This window comes from Oryctolagus cuniculus, chromosome 10, assembly GCF_051225735.1.
Source record: "Oryctolagus cuniculus isolate XC-2025 breed Fujian yellow rabbit chromosome 10, ASM5122573v1, whole genome shotgun sequence".
NCBI lineage: Eukaryota > Metazoa > Chordata > Mammalia > Lagomorpha > Leporidae > Oryctolagus > Oryctolagus cuniculus.
The window spans coordinates 16,414,147-16,438,344 of NC_142876.1; the positions used below are offsets into that span (position 1 = coordinate 16,414,147).

The window sequence follows — 24,198 nt, forward strand, 5'->3', positions numbered from 1 at the left end:
GGAGAAATCTCTAAGGTCGAAAGCGAAAGTGAAAGCTAGAACAAACAGACTCGGATGTGGACTGTGGGGAGAAGCCAGGAGAAATGAGGGAGGAGTATTGTTGGAGGAAAGCTTGGGGAAACGTACCGGGTAGAGAAAAATGTTAGGGAAATTGAAGCCGCAGGGGGCAGGCCAAGGCGGAGACGAAAGCCACTTTGGGATTCTCAAGTTAGCCCGGGAATAGGGGGCGAAAAGTTAAAACCAGAAGCGGAAACGTAAGCCAGATTGGGATCCGTCTGATTAGCCCGGGGAGCAAAGGACGGGAAGCCAGATCGTGGGGCGGAGACGTGAGCTGGGTTGAATTCGCCAGGTTAGCCCGGGGACCTTAGATTGAATGCTAGTGGCGGAGACGTAAGCTACGCTGTGTGACTCGCGGAAGCCGTCGCGTGCAGAGAGAGCACGGGGCGTGAATAGATAGGGAACGCGGGGCTGGCGCGAGGCCGTGGTTCAGACGCGAAAGGGCTAGTGCGAGACCGCGGAGTGTGCGCGCGAAGCCGAGCGGCTCACAGCCGGAAAGCCGCCGAGAAGCAGCCTCGGGGCAGGCGCCGGGAAGCCGCAGGGATAAGAGAAACAGAAGTTTAGAAGTAAAATGAGAGAAATAGGAATGCTGGAAGATAGAAGTAAAATGGGAGAAATAGGAATGCCCGGAGATAGAGAAATAGAGAAATAGAAAGGCCTCCCCACAATATGGCAATGAGAAAGCTTGGATTCGGTCTGCCTGATTAGTAAGGCGGTAAGCACCAGCAGGCGGCTCGACCAGAGTATGAGCTGCAGGTCACCGAAGATAGGCACGAACCAACACTAATAAGTCTCCCCCACAATATGGCAATGAGAAAGCTTGGATTCGGTCTGCCTGATTAAGGCGGTAAGCACCAGCAGGCGGCTCGACCAGAGTATGAGCCGCAGGTCACCGAAGACAGGCACGCATCAGCGCCTAAAAACCTCCTCACAACATGGCGAAGAGAGGACCCAGATTCGGTTTGCCTGATTGATAGGACTTGTAAGAACCTGTGGCAACTCTAGCAAGTAGAGCAGAGTGTGTGCCGCGGGACACCGAAGACAGGCGCGTATCAACGCCAAAAAATAAAAAGAAAGGGGGATCTGTGGGGAGCAACCCGGACTAGACTAAGTTACTGGAATTAAGACTTATTCTATGCATCTGCTCTCCCACAATATGGCGCTGGGAGAGAAGAAAACAGCTTCTACACAGCTGCCTCCAGTTCAGCCAATAAACTGTAGGGCTTGCTCCTGATTGGAGGAGAGCAGCGTACTCGGCGTGTGGGCAGCCGAGTTGGGATTGGCGGAGGAGGACTATAAAGGAGGAGAGAGACGGCATGCACCAGGAACATCTAAGAGGAACATCTAAGGGGAACACCTGTGCAGCCCCCGAGAGAGCCGGCCGGCGGTGTGCCGCTCCCCTGCGGAAGTGGGGAATGTGGCCAGGGGGAACCGCCCTTCCACGGAGGTGGAAGGGACAGTAGCCAACCCGGGAAGAACCAGCAGCAAACCCGGGGAGGGCCAAGCAGACAAAAGAACAGTGCAGGGTCCTGTGTCGTTCCTCCACGAAGAGGGGGAGCGACAGTCATCTATAAAATAAGAATGGGAATAGTATATAATTTGTAGAGTTATGAAATTATTAGCAAATATATGAAAAATGCTTAGTCTGGTATCTGGCTTTTTAAATTTTTATTTATTTATTTATTTATTTATTGACATGCAGAGTTAGACAGTGAGAGAGAGAGAGAGAGACAGAAAGGCCTTCCTTTTCCGTTGGTTCACCCCACAAATGGCTGCTACGGCCGGCCTGCTGTGCTGATCTGAAGCCAGGAGCTGGGTGCTTCCTCCTGGTCTCCCTTGTAGGTGCAGGGCCCAAGCACTTGGGCCATCCTCCATTGCCTTCTCGGGCCACAACAGAGAGCTGGACTGGGAGAGGAGCAACCGGGACAGAATCCGGCGCCCCAACTGGGGCTAGAACCCGGGGTGCAGGCGCTGCAGGCGGGGGATTAGCCAAGAGAGCCACGGCGCCGGCCTGGTCTCTGGTTTTAAGTGTTACTTATTTCCCACCTACCCATGTCCACATCTGATCTCATCATGAGTTTCCATAATAGCTTTCCAATTTGGTTCCACCTGCTTCTCTGTATTTACTACAGGCTGACTTCTAAAGCAGTGTTTCTCAAAGTGTGTTTCCTGCACCTGTTGTATCACCATTACTTTGGAATTTGTTATCAATGGAAATACTCACATTTTGCCTCAGATTTTCTGAGTCAAAAACTCTGGGGACGGCATCTAGCAATTTCCAGGTGATTCTGACAGGCCTAAAACTTGAGAGCCAAAGTTTCTAAGGGTCAATAAACCACAGCTGGCAGGCCAGCTCCAGCCTGCTGCCTGTTTTTTGTAAATAGTTTTCCTGTAACATAGCGTCAAGGGATGCTTTCCTGCCACAGTTGTTGAGTAACTGTGCCAGAGTCTGGATGGTCTGTCAACCTCAAACCAGTGTTTAGGGTCTTCACAGAGAAAGCCTGCCAACCCCCAGCCTAGAGGGAAAGTCAAAATCTCTAAGCGGCCTGTAAGATTCTTTAGTATCTGATGCCTGTCTACCTTCATAGCCTTGTCCCTGTCATTCTCCCACACATACTGTTTGTGCTAGCTTTACTCACAGTTCCCAAACACACTCTTTTTTGTCATCTGCTCAGAGCCAATTGTTTTCTGCATGTAATCTCTTTGTTTTGCCTCTCCAGTTAAGTGTTCACACTTGAAGATTCCTGTATTCCTCCTTCTTTGGAAACATTTGCAGGTATTATTTTAGTGTTTACTACACTTTAAACTGCTTTTTTTTTTTTTTTTTTACTTTCACCCAGCAATATCCTAAGAGAAAGGAATATGGCTCATCAAGCTCACCTTTGAGAACAGCTTATATTTAATGAACTGTGCTGAATAAATACGAAGGAACCAAACCCCTATGCATATACTTTCTGATTACAGACAAGTGCTTTTCAAACTTTTCTACTAAAGAGCCACGTAGTAAGAGGTATATTTTACATAATGATCCATAGTACATTCAGGTAACTGAAATATCATAAAGAAACACCCATCTATATTACTTATGTTGTGCTTTCTATTTCTTGGGGAGAAAAATGCTTATCACTACCAATTGAATTAATGTAATGATGTGTTAACAGGTCTTGATCTGCAATTTGAAAATACTGCTCCAAATCAAGGTTCTATAAGGATGAAATCCATGTAGGCTTCATATTTGTATTCCTTACAGATGTAAATATCTTTATCTGCACCATCTTCACGTTTCCTTCCATTTTAGAAGCAGTTTTTTTCACTCTTTAAGACTTTCCTCTTGTGCTTTTGATCTATTATAATAGACTTTGGAGGGATGGGTCAAAGAGGTGACATCTAAGCTTTGTCCTAAAGGATGAATAAGGAACTAGAAAGAGAAAGAGTATTCCTGGCAGAAGGAATCGTAATCATGGAGACCTGGAGAAGGCAGAAGCATGGCATAACTTAGCATGCAGAGTACCCATAAGCCTCTTCTGGTGATCCCAGGAAGGTCTCCTATTTATGTAACCAGGATAATTTCAACATGGATGCTTAACATTCCCTGTGATGTGTGACAACAATGCCATAGCCCTATCTGACCTAGTCTTACACCCATATAAGTTACTGGAGGGCAAAGCTATCATACTTACTTTATTTATTTATCTTCAACCCTAAGTACAGTGACCAAAATAAAGACGTTTTTGTAGGTGAGAAATTATAACAGATTATGTCTGACTCTGGCAGTGCATATCGCCTGTATTGTTTATTTGGAATTTTCATGTCTCTATTCTGGTAAAGTCATGCAAATTCCTTGACTCCCTACAGGACCATGAGCATCCTGATGGAAGGAATCATGCCCAGTCTTCTGAGTCCCTCTTGCAGAACAGTTACATAAGTAACTGTTGACTAATAACATGGTTAGTATTTTTACACATATGATTTTGTTACAGAGATGAGTGAGATAAAGACTATCAGATAAAATGTTGTGATATTTTAAATATTTTTCTTTATTTGGTGCTTATAGAATCCTCTAATATAAAATATATGCCCAAAATACTTTGAGTATAACTGAAAAGGGATTAAAAAAATCTATGTCATAAAGCTTTGCAAATCTAAATGATGACTTTTAAAAAAATCCCTAGGAACAATGCACACACAAATTATAATTGTCTCCCTCTCTTGCCCTTACTCTTCAAAAAGGAGTATGTTCATGACACTGTCATCCCAGATTGCAATGAAGGAATTTAAGAATCCATTTGAAAAGATTCCAATTGGCTAAGAATCAGATAATTTGGCATCAATAAGGGCAATAGGCCTAATGTATTGAATTACATAAAATATGTGTAAGTGCATAAGTTAACAATGGTATTTAAAAAAAATCTATGTAGCTGTTTATCATAGCAGTATGAATCACTTCATTATTTTGAAAACTTGTAAGTAGACAGAAAGAATTAAACATTTATCTTGCTTTTACTATAAAAATTGTACCACCCTGCAACATAGTACATATGGAGTAAATTTTTCTTTGCTGAAGCATTCTAGCTCATAATTGACATAAAAATGATAGAATCAGAGTATATTTTTAGTGAATTACCAAAGTTGGGCATTAATCATTAGCAGCTTACTAATATTCCAATAAAGGAGAGAAGCAAACATTTATATTCTGATAAAAATATACCTCCTCTTATGAGGCGGTCATGCCAAAAGAAACATGTTCTGATGCGGGTTATGTTTCCAGATCTACATCCAAATGCCAAATTCACAGGAAACACAGAACATGTTAAACAACACAAAGGAAATGCACCCAGAAAAAGTTGGACTGTGGGAAACTAAAGGACAGATGGTCCAGTTTGTTCGACAAGTAAACTATATAGAGAAAAAAAGAGAAGGGGAGTCTTCTGTCTATGGAATAAAAGAGACTTAGCATATCCACCTATTGCAATGTACTGAACACCTTCTCATGTGGATCCTGACTCCAAGAAACAAATGGCACAGAAAAAGCAATAGATCACAGCTGCCATTTAAGAAACAATCAGAAGTTTTAACAAAGGCCATATGAATTAAGAAATTACAATTTTGGTGTGATGATGAAATTGTGTTCATGTTTTTTAAAAATGAAACTTTTAGAGACACAAATCAGAGTATGGGAGAGGGAAAAAGGGGGGCATGGATGAAATAAAATCAACTATGAATTGTAATTTGTTTAAACTTGGTGATGAATATATGGGAATTCATATTTTCTGTTTATTTGAAATAATATATAGTAACATGGAAAACTATGATTATATAAGTAAACTGTGGGTTTTTAAGAGTTTTTAAAGGAAGGCCATATAGCAGAAGCAATCTTAGGAAGTTGCTTATTTTTTGCTTTTTAAACTTTTCCATGTAAATCCATGAAATTTCATGTAGAATCATTTCACATGTAGCTTTTCTCAATTTTCTTGCAAAACTTTGTGCATTTTAAATAATCTGAAGGCACCAAATAATCTTGATGTTTACTGTATGACAAATGAATAGCAGTTTTTATTTTCATGTTAATTTTAGGGATTTTCTGTTCAGATCACAAACTTCTTACTGTTTCATTGTACTTCTACTATTTTAACTTTCCATGGCTAAAATGGTGGGGATACATGAAGAACTCCTTCCAACTTGGAAAGCTAAAGAAGGAGTTTCAATACACCAGAGAGGCAAAACTGTGTTGGGAGTGGGAAGCAGGAAGGAGTGTGTGTGTGTGTGTGTAGGTTTACATCTGGACTGTTAAGATGAAATACTTCATCCCGGCAGTTAACCTCAGAGGAAACACTTTTGAGTTCTTCTGTCCGAGTCTACTTAAAGATTAATTGCTCAAGGTTATCTCAGTAAGAGTGTACAACAGTCCATTTGTATATCACTCCCACTCTGAAATGCCCAACTGTATACTCTCACATCCATGTTCATATTTTAAATTCACTGAATCATTGAATGCTAATTAGTTTGGTTAGAAGCATCTGACTACAACTTTCTCAAGTTTATACTCCCTAATGCAATGAATGGTTACGTCTTAAAACTCCTGTCACAATTTCTGTTGTTTTAACCAGTGAATCCCCAATCTTGCTACATATCAAAATCTCTTGAAAGCTTCTAATCAGATCCCTAAGCTAAATCAGAATGTTAAGAGGAATGAACAGAATATGGGGTAGACATCTGAACTTTGAATTTCCTAAGTAATTTTGATGAGATGGTTTACAAACCAATAGCATTTGAGAACCACTGACTTAAAATAATACAGGAGACATTATACTCATCTATAGCAAATTTATATAGAGAAATTAATGTTAAGATGAAGCCTTAAAAAAGAAAATAATTTTTACCCTTGAGGCTCTTGGACGGTCTTGTTTTCTACTTTTTGTTCACATTCTTTAATCATAGAACTTAAAATAACCTGAAAAAAAAATTTTTGTGAAGTAAAACAGTTTACATGGTATAACATTATGGTTTAATCTAGAGTTTCTATTTAAAAGTTTAAAAAAGATTTACATATTTATTTGAAAGGCAGAGTAACAGAGAAAGAAAGACAGAGAAAGAGAGATCTTCTATCTGCTGGTTCACTTCTAAACAGCAGCCACGGATGGCCAAAGCCAGGAACCAGGAATTCCATCTAGGTCTCCCACATTGGTGGCAGGGGCCCAAGAAATTGGGCCATCCTCCAGTACCTTCCCAGGTGTATTAACAGGATTGGAAGTAGAGTGGCTGGGACTTGAGCCAGCACTGTTATAGGGGATGCTGGTTTAACTCACTGTATCACAATACCAACTCCTAATTTTTAATATCCCCATAACCTAAAAAGTCTTTGCTGGTTACTTGGCCACAGGATTCATATTAGATTGCTAGATTAAATGCATAAATAAATAGCTTTAAGAGATCTCAATCATATACATTTTTAATAATTTCGTTTTATTTTCACTAGCCTTCATTCTAAATCTGATTTTATTTCCCCTCTGTGATTAAAAATCAAATGCATGTACTTTCATACATTTAACATGTTTATGTACCATGATCAAACAGATATTTCCCAGTAAAAGCCATTCTGTTCTATGTCCTTTACTTTCTCCAGGTTGCAAAAAAGCAATTTCCTCTACTTAAATGTCTGGAGTTGAGACAGACCAAGTATAGCTCTGTGATTACTGAAACATATCATGGGTGCCAAAGAAGTAAGATCATTCTTGCAATGAGTGATGTAAGCTGCTGTTCTCACTAGAAACTGAACAGCCTTCCTGAATTTTCTTGGCTCATGGTTTAGGCATGGAGGGCACTAAACAAGCATTTATTATCTATCTAGTATGTGCTAGGCACTTTGTAAACAGTGAGGAAAGAGACAATGTCTTCTCCTTGTGTTCTAATAATGGAGATAGACAATAAGCACACACACACAAATAGGTAAATTATATATTATCAAGGCTTTGGAAAAAACACTAAGATAAGGGATACTAGAGCGGCCAGGGTGAAGAATGATAAATCACATAGAGGTGTTTCGAGAGAGCTTCTTGGAGAAGATGACATTGGACCAAAAACCTGAAGGAGATGAAGGAATAACTGTTTTATACAGAAGAGGCTGAGCAAAGGCTCTGAGTTGGGAGTAGGCCCATGTACCAACCGACTATGTGACTGGTCAAAGAGTGAGCACAGACTACTGGGAAGTCAAACATTATAATAGGAAAAGCCTGTAGAAAAACAGATTGAAGACAGAATAGGAAATGATAGGAGGGGAAATAGGAGACAAACAGAATGGAATGAAGGAATGCAGATAGAAAATAGAATTCTGCTTATAAGAAAGCTGATGGTTAGAGATGGACATTTTATAGTTAAAAACCATTTTACATATATTATCTTACTAAGTTCTCATTATTTAAAGTGAAGAAATGTGTTATCTTTACTTTAGAGAATTAAACAGATACTCCAAGATGCTAAGAGTCACTCTAGATATCACAATTTGTAAAAAAAAAAAAAAAAAAAAAAAATACAAGATGATGTTCAGCTAGATTTAAAAAAATGAAGCATGGCATATCATAAATAAGCCTCACGTAGGAATGCAATTTTGCATAGGAGATATTAGAACATATGATCATGGCACTGGTAAACAGAGTGGCTCACCTCATGTTCCGGAGAGAGATGTTCCATGTCAGTCCGCAAACATCTGAGACCAGGTAAAAAGTGATTTACCATTAAGTCCTCTGAAATGACTTGAGACAAAGTAGTTAAGGGAGTTTTAAAAAGCCTGGTATGTCTAACAAAACAGAGGTTTGTTATAAAGAAGATGCTCTATTTTTTCAAAGATACACTTATTTTGAAAGTCAGGGTTAGAGAGAGAGAGGAGGAGACAGAGAGATCTTTCATCTGCTGGTTCACTCCCTAAATGGCCACAATGACCACCAGTGCTGGGCCAGGCGAAGCTGGGAGCTAGGAGCTACTTCTGGGTCTACCATGTGGGTGCAGGGATCCAAGCACTTGTGCCATCCTCTGCTGCTTTCCCAGGCACATTAGCAGGGAGCTGTATCTGGAAGTGGAGCAGACGGGACTGGAACCAGTATCCATATGGGATGCCAGTGCTGTAGGCTGTGGTAAGCCGCTGTGCCACAGCACCGGCCCCACAAGATGCTCTCTTAATGAAGCTGGTGGAATACTGACCATTGCTCAGGGTAAACAGGCCCCTTTCAACTATGACTCCTCATTGAACAAGCTACTTATTAAGGTCAACTGTGTTTATTCTCATAAATCTACCTCAGTGGTAGTTATCATTGTAACATTCTGTAATCATGTTATGTAAATGCATAAAATAAGCATTAAAATGAAACCATGTAATCTAATCAAACGGCTAAGTGAGTATGAAGCATGACAGGAGAGAAAATTGTTTTCCTGACAACTAAGTTGAACATTTTGGGAAAAAATGGATAAAGTCAAATCACTTAAAACATTGATGTTTAATTGTTATGCATAAGATAATTGTAAAAGACTTGGAAAGACATAAAAATCTAGAAAAATTCTATACTTAGTATCAGAAATGTTTCTGGATTCTGTTTAAAGAAACTGAAAGTCAGACAGTTGCATTATAGATATGATGTATCTGAGAAAAATATTTAACTATAATCAGAAATCCATACCAAAGAAGTGCCTGAATCCTACATCGAAAGATTGGTAAAAGAAAATTCATTTATATATTTTAAGTTAAAATAAGTTATCTAAGATATATATGCATACCACTTCCCTGGTTTCTTGCTAGAAGCATCCTGATAAACTCCAATGGTTCTAACTGAATTAGATGAGAGAACTTTTGCTGCAGTAAGAGCTGTTGCGATAGGTTAGGTCCTCCTTAGAGTTTCTGATCATCTTTGAGTTTTAGTTGATTGTTTTAACATTCAAAGAAATCAGAATAGCAGATGCATTTCTCAAAAAACCAATTAATTTTGTTCATTTAGATCAATTCTGGCACATTCTCACCTTATCTTAATTGTTATACATTTAAAAACAGCTCACATTAAAGTGGAAAATAAACAGCCAGTAAATAGTTCCCTTATAAAGAATTTATCTTTCTGAAAAACAATTATGATGAATTTCTTAAAAAATCAGTGTAATGCCTAACTACTGCCTTGAAAATGCATCTTTAAATTATTCATAAACAAAGCTCCTATAATGAGGGACTTAATGAGTGACTCACCAACAGGCACTAAACATATACACATCATTTAACTGAACCAAATACAGAGGGCTACAACCTAACGATTATAGTCTTCTTTTCTAGATATGGGGAAAGTACCACCAAGATACACGTAACTGTGAGTGACCTTTGGAACAGCAGCTGAGAATCTGACCTAAAGAAATATAGGTACAGACTGAGAAGGCAGAGCAGAGTTTTATTGGGAGAGAAGATGGAAGTCTTATCCTTTCTTTCCACTCAGTTGGGGCTTACCTTTTGGAATCACACAATTGTTCTTAAAAATTGGAAATCACAGATCAGTTAGTCTTATCTGTTACCAGGAACTGAATCTCCTTCATTGGTGAATTAAGGTCAAGAGGTCTCTGACTGCTAACACTTTCAAGATATTCACAGTTTCATAAGAAAGATCATCGTATTTTTAGATAGCTCTACTGGAAAGGTTTTCTTAGAACTAAAATCATCTTCGCTGCAACTTCTGCTTGTTAGTGTTGGTTCTGTAACTTAGTCACACAGTGTGTCTAACCTGCCTTCTATGTACCAACTTTTGAAATGATTGTCAAACTGTTTCCCCTCATTTCTTCTCCAGGTTGAACATTTTCTAAATTCCTCAAACACTTCTAAGGCATGACTTTTTTGACTTTTATGTTTTCTGATCAGCTCAGAACATATAATGGAATAGCAGAAAATATCACACCGTGATTTCACTGGTGGCCATCTACTATGTTAACTGAAGTCTAAGTTCTGACTCATGTGGAACTAACACTTTTAGTATTTGAACAGGGACTACCGTGAAGGTTGTTCTTCCCCTTACTGTGCTGGTGTAAATACTTTTTATTGTATTTACTACAGTAATATTCTGTGCATATCAAAACACACAATAATATTCCTCTGTACAGATATCTATGCTCGTTAGAAACCACTGCCTTTCCTACTTGGTAAATTTGGTTTTATGGAGACAAAAATTTTGATCGTTTGACTTTTCCATTTTCCTTGAAGCATATACCTTTAGAAACTTTTGGCTACATAAAGTTACACATTACTGTTTCCTTAAGTTCTAAACACTGACTTTCACAGAATTTAATAAATGAACCATCATTTTGTTTCTTTGAAACACAAACTCTGACATACTACTATTACTTTCTTGTGAGGGTCCTGTCACTTCTCCATTACTAGAGAATTCCTCCTTGCTAATTCAGAATATCAGTTCCTCATTTTGCTTCCTCTATCTTCTCTAAGTCAAAAAAGCTAACAAGATAAATCAAGAATGATAATAAGTTCTGCTTTTAGTGAGATTAAATTTACAGTAGACATATGAATAGCTGAGGTACAAAACTATTAAAATATGACGTCTGTGTCTATAAACTATAACATAATCTCTCAACTAAGCATCTAATGTAAGTTTTTTTTTTTTTAAGATTTTATTTATTTGAAAGGCAGAGTTAGAGAGAGAGAGAGAGAGAGACAGATACACAGACAGAGCTCTTTTATTTGCTCGTTCACTCCCCAATGGCTAGGGCTGGGCCAGGTTAAAGCCAGGATCCCAGAACTCTATCTACATGGATGCTGGGACCCAAGCACTTGGGTCACCTTCTGGTGCCTTCCCAGGTGCATTAGCAGGGAGCTAGATAGTTAAGTGGAGCAGCCTGGATTTGAACTGGTGCTCAAATGGGATGCTGGCATTGCAGGAAGTAGCTTAACCCACTGTGACACAGTGGCAGACCCACCAACGTAAGTTTTAACATTTCTAAAAGGACATGTAGTTCTTTGATAGATAGCTTTACTTTTCTACTTCCTCTATTTATTATTAACAAAAAAGAACCTCCCATTGTTGTATTCCAGTCAAAATACAGTGCCAATGAGTGTAACTGAACATTATCTTATTTAAAATTGATTGTTTACTTTGCTCATGATGTTGAACTGGATATAACAATGTAGAACCATAAATAATAATACTGAAACTTTTCCTTTGTTCTCTGTTTTTTTTTTTTTTTAATCACTAGGAACTTCTCTATTATCATTTTTTCCTGCTATCACCATAATTTTCTGATTATGTTGTCTAGCACATTCTTTTAAAGTTCTATTTGACTTATTTCGCTTTTCATTCTTTTTTCAATGTTTTATTTCTCTTTTCTCAAATGCTCTTCTTTTGGTTCTATAATCACTGGAGATGATCAGCCATGTTGGCCCTGTACTTTTCCAATGAATGGTATCTCTCTAAGAGATTTTATAGTACTCTATCAACACACATAAACATTCACTGAAAACCATAAATGCCATGACATATATACAAAGCTACCTTTTGATGAACTAAAATTTCAGCTATAATTCCGTTCCTCCATTTCTTGACTACTTATATAGTTGACTTGAATAAATGAAACTTCAGGTTAAGAACCTCATTAGTATTTTCAGAACTATAGACGTACAGAGAATTTTAAATTACCTTTTAAATTATCAAATGGCTAGAATAAGGAGTAAGGCAAGTAAAATCACAATTTCAATTTTCCACAATCTTTATGTAACTATGTTGAAGAAAAAAAGTTCCGCTTTTTAATCTTTAACAAGTCTCATCATAAGATTGGCTATATAACAAAGCAAGGATACAACAACAGGAAAGTGCACTGTAGGCTTCAAAAAGATGGGTAGCAATATCCAGTCTCTTGGAATCCACAATTTGTAAGTTGTTCACCAAGGCTAACTTATGTAAATGTGGTATAACAACTAGAAAAAGAAAAAGTTACATTTTTATCAAAAATATACATACAAAACACTCATACATTTTGAAAATAATTTAATTCCTAAAGTTTCACTTTAATTTTGGATGATTTAAAAAGATTACCCACATCATATGCTTCTTTTTTTACTCCCTAGAAAAGAATGTGTATTTTTCAAACTAAAAAGTGATCTGGAATCTGGGAGAAGCAGATTATACCATTCTTACTACCACTAATTATGGGATAAAATGAAAACCAAAGAAGAGCACAAATAATTTACCTCTTGTGTTATTTACCCTTATAGACAAGTTTTTTTTTTTTTAAATTTAATTTATTTGAAAGGCAGAATTAGAGAGAGAGAGAGAGAGAAAGAGATAAACAGAGAGGTTTTCCCTCTGCTGGTTCACTCCCCAAATGGACACAAACACCTGGGGCTGGACTAGGCCAAAGTCAGAAGCCAGGGGCCAGGAGCTTTTTCCTTGTCTCCCACATAGGTGCAGGGACCCAAGCACTTGGAGAATTCTGCACTGCTTTCCCAGGCACATTAGCAGGGAGTGGGGTCAGAAGTAGAGCCTTCAGGACTTGAACCAGCACCCATTTGTGATGCAGGCAGTGGCTTAATGGACTATGTTACAACATCAGTACCAAGTTTTTTGCTTTTTTTTTTTTTTAATAAAGATAAACATTACCAATGCTATTAAATAAAAGCAAATACTTTTTCTTTGGATGACAAATTTTACTCCCTCATAGTACTATTATCTTTAGTTTCTCAAATTCTTAGCAAAGACAAATGTCAAACACCACTTGTGGATGAGTTTCAAGTCACTCTTGGCTGAAGTCCCTCAAAGAAAAGCACACGATTTCAAAAATATAAACAGTCAACTGTTAAAATAAAAGTGATGACCCAAGAAGCAATAACAGTTCAGTAGCAAGGAGCCCCAATATTGCGTCAGACTGACTGTGTTTGCTGAATATACAGTCTAGTTTTTCTCACTGCGACCAGAGTTATTGGGAGAAATGGCTTCAGGGTCAGCGACTGTTACACTGTTGATCACATGGATGCTGTCCAGTCTCTACTTGGCTGGGGACGCAAACGCAGAGACAGCTGACCGACTGCAGTGACTTCTTTCTGGTTTGAACAGGGTTTGTATATGTAAAAGCTAGACTCTTCTCCTGGAAAAAACTCCTGCTTCCATAATAAACCAAGGCTATAATCACAACTTTCATGATTTGCTTAATAAATGGGGGCTGTGGAGCAGGAAAAATAAATAAATAAATAAAACAACCGCTGGCCGCGGTGGCCATTGGAGGGTGAACCAACGGCAAAAGGAAGACCTTTCTCTCTCTCTCACTGTCCACTCTGCCTGTCAAAAAAATAATAAAAATAAAAATAAATAAATAAAACAACCACCACCAAAAAACTCAGAAAAGAATAACAAGGGTCATTTTTAGGAGATTTTTTTGACTTGTCAAAACTAATATTCAAATGGAGCTCTAGCAAAACGTAGGGATCAAATCTCCAAGTCTTCAGTTGTTGGCTTCACTGGTTGGGATGTTCAGCCCTCAACAAAATGGTGAGTCTACAATAGTCTCGCTAACAAATTGCCGTTTATTTCTGTTCCAATATCCTAAAACTTACCTGTGTGCACTTCATCCGCTCATGCATGGCCCCTTTATTACTCCTGCTCCTGACTCTCATTTTCTTAAGTGTACATTCACATTGCACAACATTCCCTTAAAATTGCTTGCCCAGAACACAAACCTAGAGAAGTTTTAAACTCTAGTTTGCAGACAGTTAAAAACTATAATTGAGGATTTTTCTAATTCTCAGGAATTCAGACAGAAATTTAATATGGAATTCAAGATTTCAGTAAATAGATGTCCTGGACTACCACACTGGTACTAATTAGTTCACTGAATTGTTAACCCATCAGTTGATAATTTATTAAAAGCAGTAGCTTTTTTTTTTTTTTTCTTTTAAAGATTTATTTGAAAGGCAGAGTTACAGAGATAGAGAGGGAAAGACAGATTTTTCACTGCTGGTTCACTCTCCAAGCAATGGGCAGGGGTGGGCCAGGGGGAAGCCAGGAGCTTTATCTGTGTCTCCTATGTGGGTGGCACGGGTCCAAGCACTTGGGCCATTTTCTGCTGCTTTCCCAGGCGCATTAGCAGGGAGCTGGATCAGAAGTGGAGCAGCCAGGACTCGAACCAGCACCTGCCTGTAGGGGATGAAGCATCCCAGGCAGTGGCTTAAACCACTGCACCACGACATTATCCTCAAGAAGTAGGATATTAAAGAGTAGGAAAAGACTTATAGCCTCAATGAGCATAACTTTAAAAGTGATCCTCAGTGGAAAGAAAAATAGGAAGTACCAAGACTGCTGAGGAAATCTTTTTCTTCAGGGCAGATTGGATAAAATTTAAAATTACATACAAAATAAAGATAAATACATAGGAGGTTTTATATAATTGGATTTCAGAAAACTTTCAAAAAAGCTATCTGAAGAAGATCCGATTGTCAAAGTAAAGGGAATTTTGTTCTCTTTTTTAAAAAATTGGTTCGGATCTGAAATAAGAAACTGAGACAAAATGAATCTGAAATGGAAAGTTGCTACTTTAGACTTAACATTTTAAGGGAGCCTTACAAAGTAAAACAGCTGAAAACAAGAAGCAACCATATAAGTTTTTTTTTTTTTTTTTTTTTTGGACAGGCAGAGTGGACAGTGAGAGAGAGAGAGAGAGAGAGAGAGAGAGAGAGACAGAGAGACAGGTCTTCCTTTACCGTTGGTTCACCCCCCAATGGCCGCCACAGCCGGCGCTGATCCGAAGCCAGGAGCCAGGTGCTTCTCCTGGTCTCCCATGCGGGTGCAGGACCCAAGGACTTGGCCATCCTCCACTGCACTCCCGGGCCACAGCAGAGAGCTGGCCTGGAAGAGGGGCAACCAGGACAGAATCCGGCGCCCCCACTGGGACTAGAATCTGGAGTACCGGCGCCGCAGGCAGAGGATTAGCCTAGTGAGCCGCGGCGCTGGCAGGAAACTTTTAAAGCAAATGAGGAGGGTCAGTGCTGTGGCGTAGCAGGTAAAGCTGTTGCCTGCAGTGCTGGCATCCCATATGGGCTGTGGTTAGAACTCGGCTGCTCCACTTCTGATCCAGCTCTCTGCAATGGCCTGGGAAAGCAGTAGAAGATGGCTCAGAGGGTCCTTGGACCCCTGCACCCACGGGGGAGACTGGAAAGAAGCTCTTGGCTCCCAGCTTCAGATCGGTGCAGCTCCGGCCATTGCAGCCATCTGAGGAATGCCTCTGCCTCTCTGTAACTCTGCCTTCAAATAAATAAATAAATCTCTAACAAAAAAAAAAATTGAAGCAAATGAGAAGTCACTTGACTGGGAATTAAGTACAAAAGAAAAATATATTGCCGTAAAAAAAAGTTTGGTTGTGGTAACTAATAGAGTACCTAAAATGTAATGTATAGGAGTGACATTTTGAGATTCAATCATGTTTACAGCCCTTGTCTCTACCGTTGAGGTGAACAGTGTTTTCTTCCTTCATACTATTCATTGAACTCTTTACTTAGTGGAGGGTTAATCTTTTGAGTATAAAATAAACTGGAAATAGATCTTTATAAAAATCAAGAGTGGGAATAGCAGAGGAAGAAAGGTGGGAGCGTGGGTGGGAAGTATCAGTATGTTCCTAAATCTGTATATTGAAATACATGAAATTTGTATACCTTAAATAAAATTTTAAAAAAAGTGTGGTTGTGCCAAAATGTTAATGAAGTTTGTAAGAGACACACTTGTGAGTATATACTAAATTGTAGGAGACTTCAGGTTTATGAAACCTATCCAAATGGTGGGAATTTCTAAACGAAATATTTTCCCAAGTCACTGGGACTTAGTAACATAAAGCACTGCCTTTCTTCTCTGTTATATAATTCCTATAAATTTAATAGATAGGCATCTATTCTATAAATAAAACAATCAAATAAAATAGAGGGATTATTTAATAAAGTTCTTGAAAATTCTAGAAAGAGACATTAAGATATCAACATTATGTTTGGTTTGAGGAACAACTATAGTTCCAGAACTACTTAGGAGAAATGTCTCCAGGCATGTAACAAATCAATCTGAGTAGATGCTATAAGAATCCAGATGGATCATTCTCATATTGTTAGGTATCTTTGTTTTGAATGTACATACAAAGGTCAGATCATATTTTAGAGAGGTTTTATTAACAACATGGCCCACACCAAAAACCCCATTGCTTAGTTAGCCTATATTCAGTATTCAAGAGTTATTCTCCTTGCTTCAGAGAAGTTACAGCCTCAGCAAAGTCAAAGCACCTCCAGAGGTCCTATTACAATCACCTGTAAGTCTTATAATATTATGTGAAAATATTCTTATTACTAAGTAACATACCAACCTTTTGCTGTAGGTTGTTTAACTAATTATGAATATACTCTCCCAATGAAAAACAATCTCATGATAGTATTTCTGTAGCTTGATAAATATGCATGTCCTCAACAGACCTTTTGGATACTACATGCAGTGCAAATCCTGATTTAAGTGTTTAATGACGATTTTTACCCTAAAAATGGTAAGAGACAATACCAGACTGGGATATGCAATAATTAGTCTCCTGGAGAATTTAACTTTGTATTAGAATCCAATTGGCTGAAGTAGCCCAATCTGTGGCTCTCTCTAGGGCATGTCAAATTGCTAAAATTAACAGCTAACGTAATGCAATTACACTGTTTTGGAGTAATCACTTCTGAGTGCTTTGATGCTTTCCCCAAAAATTTCTGTCATAAAGACTGAGGCCCACAGTAAAAGAGGTGCTATTACAAAAGCTACAGAAAATGCCTTAGCAGACAGCCATGCAGATCATTCAACAGTTCAACAAGCTGTGAATTACAGCAAAGTGATATATTACATTGAACAGCATGTTACACCAGAGAAATGCATATTTTTGACAAGATTATGTCTAGAAACAGAAGAATTTCCTTAAAAATAAAATGAAAATCATTTAAGTATCAGGCAAAACAGAATTTTGCAATAATTGAGAAATGGCTCTAAAGCAACTTGAAATTATTTATGTATTACATTCCATAGTTTTAGAGCAATCAATATATAGTATAAAAATCATCCACTAATAATAGTAATACTGATCAAATCACAGTAAGTAACTTGTTTCATGTTCAGCTTTCATTTCACGAAAGACAGAGCAGCAAGGTGTAACACACGACAAATCCTCAAAGAAGCTCTGCCTTTTATCTTACATTAAAATTTGGGAAAAAGGTAAAAAATGGAACTTACATTCATCTCGGAACCTGGGTTCTGCGTTAGGGCCCACTCTACCGAATGTTTTTATGATCTCTGTGTGCAGAGAATGCTGGTCTTGATATTGAGGGTCTTCCAGGAATGAAGCCAATTGCATTTTCACTCTTTCCAGCAACTTAAAATTGGATATTACATAGTCATGTTATAGAATATTAAAAACTGAGTAAATTGCTAAAAGGCACATATTAAACATAGCTTATAGCAGATTTGAATAATTTATAGCCCTATGACAGTAGAAATCTGGAATTACATGAGGGTTTTTTAGTCTTTTTTTGCATTGAAAAGGTCTCAGACTTTTATTTATTCTTATTCATTCTTTAGTTTTGTAAAAACATTCTGACAGATTATTAAAATGAAAAAAAAAATCGAAAAGACTAAGGATAAGGAAATAAGTTTATGATGATTATGTATCTGAATTATAATACCTAAAACAAATCACAGTGTAAGTTACCCAGTTATTCATCTCTGAAAGCAATGAGTCATTAATGACTTGTATGTTACTCACATTTCCCTAAAAGATATTTTTATTTTAGGATTTAAGAATATGTTGAAATTCTGCTAAGATTGCAAGCTTTGCAGAATGTATGCTTTTTTTGTTGATGTTGCTCCACCAGTGAAATATATAAGTTAAAAAATGAAAAACATTTCTACCACAAACCAAACTGTTTAGTTTTTGTTACAAAAGTTTAAGAAAGACATTTCATTAATTTTTTTTTGTTTTAGTGACTTGGTAAGGTGTTCACAATTAATTTATTTTCTAATTTACAGAGTTTTAAAATTTGCATTAGGATATAACCAACATGATATCAAATAAAATTTTGCCATTAATTTCGGGAAGTGTCTTACAGGTAAAGATGCAGATAGAACCTAAAAAATTTGAATCAAAAATTCAGAATCAAAATACATTTTCAGGGAGGAAACTCCTGAAACAGGTGTGACAGGATTTGCACATTGATATAAACTATAACAGATGATTTTTACAGCCTGACACCAACAACACAGTTATCAGAATATAGATATTCCCTTGCTTTCATTTGTAAAACTATGAAAATTGGATGCATTTGTGTTCCTAATGTTATCTGGCAGAATGAGTTGTCAAATCTTGTAAACTGACAATCCAGAATATATATCCATTGACTAGAAGTCTGTTGGATAATATAAGAGTGTGAAACTAGATATGACTTGAAGGATTATTCAGAAGTGCAATATCCAGCTAGGTTATAGTTACTTTTCTAATCTAGAAGAGAGATTAAAGATTTCCTCAATATATGGAAATATACCTTTTCTGGGCTATCATGTTTTGAAATACCAAGGCCCTCCTCTGGAACATCAATAACTAACAATAAAATGAACAATAAAATGAAAGGTACAATGCTTCCTGCCCCCACCACCCTACAGTACATACATAAAAATGAATTTCAATTATTTCCTACCTCTCTTTGAATAACTGTTTCCATAATAGTGCCGAAGGCTGGAATTGTAGCAATCCTGACAGAGCTGTTAAAATTAAAACAGATGGAAACTGAAATTTTTTTGAGATGAAAAATAGAGTATTATTAAAATGTTTATCAAATAAGTATGAGATAAATATACTGTATTAGTCTCTAGCAATGACAAAGTAAATTAAAAAAAAAAAAAAAACAAACAAGCAGACCAAGAATGCTCAAAAGACAGGCAGGATAACTTAAGGTCGCAGTCTGTGAAACTCACAATTCAGGATCACTGGACAAGGTAACAAGGGCCGGAGCAACCCGCTTGTCAACTAACGCTTCACTCATGCCTCGAAGAGTCAGCTGTAAACCAGTCAACATGCAATAAAAAATGGTTTGGTAAACTGGAATGAGAACTGGGTTAGCTGTGACTGAGGATGGGCAGAGGCAGACTCACTGGCCTTTCTTGGTTTAGTCACCCTTATGAGACATTAAAATGTTAAGCCTTTGGTTCATGCCACTACGCTTACTGGTAACAACCTGTTAGTGAGATTAGCAGAGCATCCTTTCTTGGCCTGTTAGAAATAGTCCATCAGCATGCTTCAGGCTTTGGAAATGTTTATTGCGTACTAATGTTGGTATTTTTTTTCAATATATGGTTTCCAAATTTGGCTTATTGTGAGTGCTGACTTAAAAATATGATAAAGTTGAAAATTAAACAATTGAATATTATTATTTTAAAGAGAGTCTTCAGTAAATTTAAAAGCTGATGGTTATTTCTTGACAGGCCATTTTGAAAGGGATGCTGAATGTATAAGGCAGGGACAACACTTACATTTCAGGGTCACTGGAGAGAGTAATGAGAGCAGGAACAACCCTCTGAGCTACCAGAGTTTCATTCACCCCCTTCACCAACAGCTGATTGGTCAGCACAGGGGATATTCACAGGTGATGCATGGAAAGAGCAAACACAGTGCGCCATGGGAAGAAGAAAGGAACAACCAAGAGAAAGAGAGAAAACACAAAAGCAAAAACAAAATTAGAAGCTAAGCAAATATTGCTACTAGAGTGCTTTACAAAGGCAGAGAAGGCTCAGGGGGAAAACAAAGCTTAAATAGCCTAACAGTCCATGAAAATAGATTTTGTCAACAATTCAATAGGAATTTTGTACTTTTGGTCAAATAGTCTATGCAATTTCCATGCCCAATTAAAATGTTACCTGAAAGAAAATTTCACTTTTTTTTAAAGAAGGAGCTAAAAAGAAGACACATTTTGAGTCCAATGGTTAAAATTCTATAGTGTGATTTTATTATGACCAATAAGGTACAAACTGGACTGTTTCAAACCATAGACAAATGGCAAGCAGCCACCATTAAAATGCTCAAGATTGTTGTATAGTAAGTAAACTGAAAAACCACACAGGAAAATTCCCAGCCATTTTGAGACATAAGGCAGCAGCTTACTAGAAAATATTATGCTTAGGAGTCAGACCTGGATTCAGAGTCTAGTTCTTGGCTAATTTGTTAGCCAAACAATCTTAGATACATAATCTCTTTAAGTGTAACTTTCTCATCTGAAAATGGCAAGATTATTTTCTTCCTCAAAGAACCCTCCGGCTATCAACTTGCACATAATATACCTAAATACATGGCTGACAAAAAGTAGCATTCAAGAAATGAGAGCTTAACTATGATGAATATACCAATATATGATTTGTGACATATTGGAAAAAGTTACTTAATTAAATACTTCTTTTGAAGTTAACACCTAAACAGCTGCTTTATAATCCTCTAAAAACTCAAATAAATTTTAAAATAAATGAGTAGAACAAAGTATCTCCATAATCTATTAAAATTTATTTGGTAACCAATGCTAATTTGCAGAAGAAGACAATATTGAATGGGATGCATTTTGTTTTTTTGAGTAATACCAAATTTTATAAGTTCAACAGAGAAAAGGAACTTCATTCTCAACTTTAGAATGTAAGCACAGTCTAATCCTATATGCCAATCAATCCATTTATCTAGTAATGGAACTAGTCCTCGGAGAAGATCAAAGATACCATGAAATGTTTATAAAAAAAACCTATCATTGTATGCATAGTTAAAACATTCTTCTATATAATATATCAGAGAGAGCATGGCTTAGTTTATGTGAAGGCTCTTTGTATTATTACAAATCAATGAGAATAATATGATTTCCTTGATTTCCCTTTTTCTCTGCCATCTGAAAATTAAGCTAAATATGGTATTCAATTTCAGTCAGTATCTCATTTTAGGTTCTTGGTACATCCATTTCTCAGTTGGTTTTGGTCTCTGGGGTAGGCGTTTGGCACAGCAGCTAAGCCACCACTTGGGGCACCTGAATCTCTTATCAGGGTCCTGGTTCTAGTCTCAGCTCTGCTTCACAGTCCAGCTTCCTGCTAATGCAGACGGTGGGAAGCAGCAGATGATGGCTTCCTATCGCCCACTTCGGAGACCTACACCGATTTCCAGACTCTCAGCTTTGGCCTGGCCCAACCCTGGCTCTTGCAGGCATTTGCGGAATGACCTAGCAGATAGAAAATCTCTCGTGTTTCTCTTTCTTTCTCTGTCTTTCAGATAAAATGGAAATGAATCAATAAAAAAATTTTTCTGGTATCATTTAAAAAAATTTTAAGTGTTCTTTTTACATAAAAATAAGACAGGTGTTAATTCTAAATGATAAAGCATTAGAAACTAAAATGTGCAAAAAATCCATGAACCATATTTATTCTTTCAATATAATTTTGTTCAAAATGAGGATCATTGACAAAGAAGAACTTTTCATTTCTCCTACTGATAACTTTTACTGACATGATCAGGGAAATGTCATTGTAAGTGAATTTGAAAAACTATTGAAATAATCTCTCAAACTAGACTCAGAAATTCAAAATCAACCTAAGAAGACACTTAAAACCGCTTAAGGACAGGTATTTTTCCAGAGCAGCATGACAGCAAACACAGAAGCCCAAACCAGACAAAAGCCACACATAAGAAATAAGGCAGAAAACAAAATAAACAAAAACAAAAGGGAGATGCTTCATTTTATTTAAATTATTTTATTTCTATGATATGCTTCACCAGTTCATACAAACATTTTAAAAACAAAGGATCTAAGAGAAAGAAATAGCGTTCATGGTCTTATTACAAAAAGCCAGGAAGAGAGTATATTAAATAGGTGCTGGTGCTGTGGCATACTAGGTTAAGCCTCTGCCTGCAGCCAGCATCCCATGTAGGTGGTGGTTTGTGTCTTGGCTGCTCCTCTTCCAATCCAGTTATCTGCTAATGGCCTGGGAAAGCAGTGGAAGATGGACCAAGTGTTTGGGCCCCTGCATCCGCATGGAAGACCTGGAAGAAGCTCCCGGCTCCTGGCTTCATATTGGTGCAGCTCCAGTCATTGTGAGCCAGTGAATGGAAGACCTCTGTCTCTGTCTCTCCCTCTCTCTATCTGTGACTCTGCCTCAAATAAATAAATACATTTTTTAAGAAAAACTATTATTAAAAAAGAAATAGCTCTTCATTTAAAAGGATGTTTCCCTTTTAGGGAGATACGAGGAAGGAACTGAAGACAGACTTTTCTTTTATGGTAATACCTTCTTTTCAATACATTGAATAAATAAAATTATTTATATCCTAAACCAAACTGCTAATTTGGCATTCATGTTGACAAAGAATTCTTGATTCTAGTTTTTTAAAAAAATCAAATATGTGTAATAACCGAGGGGAAAACACTGACAGAGAATTTTCAACTTTTTGGTAACAATGGAATTTTCTAATTATATATTTAAAATTTTTAGAAGTTACATATCTTTTTTTAAAAGATTTTTTATTTAGTTATTTGAGAGGTAGAGTTATAGACAGTGAGAGGGAAAGGTCTTCCGTGGTTCATTCCTCAAATGGCCGCAATGGCTAGAGCTGTGCTGATTCAAAGCCAGGAGCCAGGAGCTTCTTCCCAGTCTCCCATGTGGGTGCAGGGGCCCAAGGACTTGGGCCATCTTCTACTGCTTTCCCAGGCCATAGCAGAGAGCTGGATAGGAAGAGGAGCAGCCGGGACTAGAACTGGCGCCCATATGAGATGCCGCAGGCAGAGGATTAACCTACTGTGCCACAGCGCCAGCCCCAGAAAGTACATATTTTAAATCTATCAGTGCCCTGCTATTCCAATTATAAATTGTCTTAAAACAGTATGGATAAAAAAAATCATGCTGATTTTACATTTATCATAAGCTCTTATGTTCTAGACAGTTTTTTTTTTTTTCTTTAAGATTTATTTATTTATTCAAAAGGCAGACCTAAAGGCAGAGAGAGGGAGAGATACAGAGAAAGGTCTTCTACATGCTGGTTCACTCATCAAATGGCTTCAATGACCAGAGCTGGGCCAATCAGAAGCCAGGAGCCAGGAGCTTCTTCCAGGTCTCCCACACAGGTAGAGGGGCCCAAGCGCTTGAGCCATCTTCTACTGCTTTCCCACGCCATAAGCAGAGATGGATCAGAAGAGGAGCAGCAAGGACATAAACTGGCTCCCATATGGGATACTGGCGCCAAAGGCAGAGGCTTAGCCCATTATATCACAGCACCAGCCCCTAGATAGAGTGTGAAAAGCTTTATAAGCATTAAGCATTCAGTGTTAACAAAAGTTCTTTGAGATGAATAGTTTTTTTTTTAACATATTCATTTTGTCATATAAAACACTGAGAAGTTCAAATAATTTACAAGGTCTCTAGGTGGTAGAGACGGAAACTGAACTCAGGTGGCCTGGCTCTATGGTAAGCTTCAAAATCATCAAAAACAAACAAAAAACAAAAACAAAAGCTAAAGCAATTTGAGTGCTTAGATAAAATTCTGAAACAGGTACATGTAAAAATAATACTCAACTATAACATAACTTGCTACATGATGGGTACAAAAGATAGGCATTTC

General features: G+C 37.6%; 1 protein-coding gene across 16 annotated transcripts in view; it reads right to left on the minus strand.

The window, feature by feature from the left end:
• The window catches only part of RELCH (RAB11 binding and LisH domain, coiled-coil and HEAT repeat containing), a 129,381-nt gene that overhangs the window by 7,661 nt on the left and 97,522 nt on the right, over positions 1-24,198 (minus strand). For 6 of the 16 annotated variants that reach the window (XM_008261433.5, XM_002713623.6, XM_089305012.1 and 3 more), the window contains 6 exons: positions 20,094-20,176; positions 19,262-19,325; positions 17,805-17,943; positions 12,380-12,496; positions 8,218-8,306; positions 6,438-6,508 (listed from right to left, as the gene is read on the minus strand). In XM_008261433.5, coding sequence (XP_008259655.4) covers positions 6,438-6,508; positions 8,218-8,306; positions 12,380-12,496; positions 17,805-17,943; positions 19,262-19,325; positions 20,094-20,176 — 563 coding nt within the window. Of the gene's footprint in view, positions 1-6,437; positions 6,509-8,217; positions 8,307-9,980; positions 10,111-12,379; positions 12,497-17,804; positions 17,944-19,261; positions 19,326-19,538; positions 19,622-20,093; positions 20,177-23,525; positions 23,862-24,198 lie in introns of those variants that run through there. The other 10 variants (XM_002713622.6, XM_089305011.1, XR_011379300.2 and 7 more) reach the window with 8 other exon arrangements.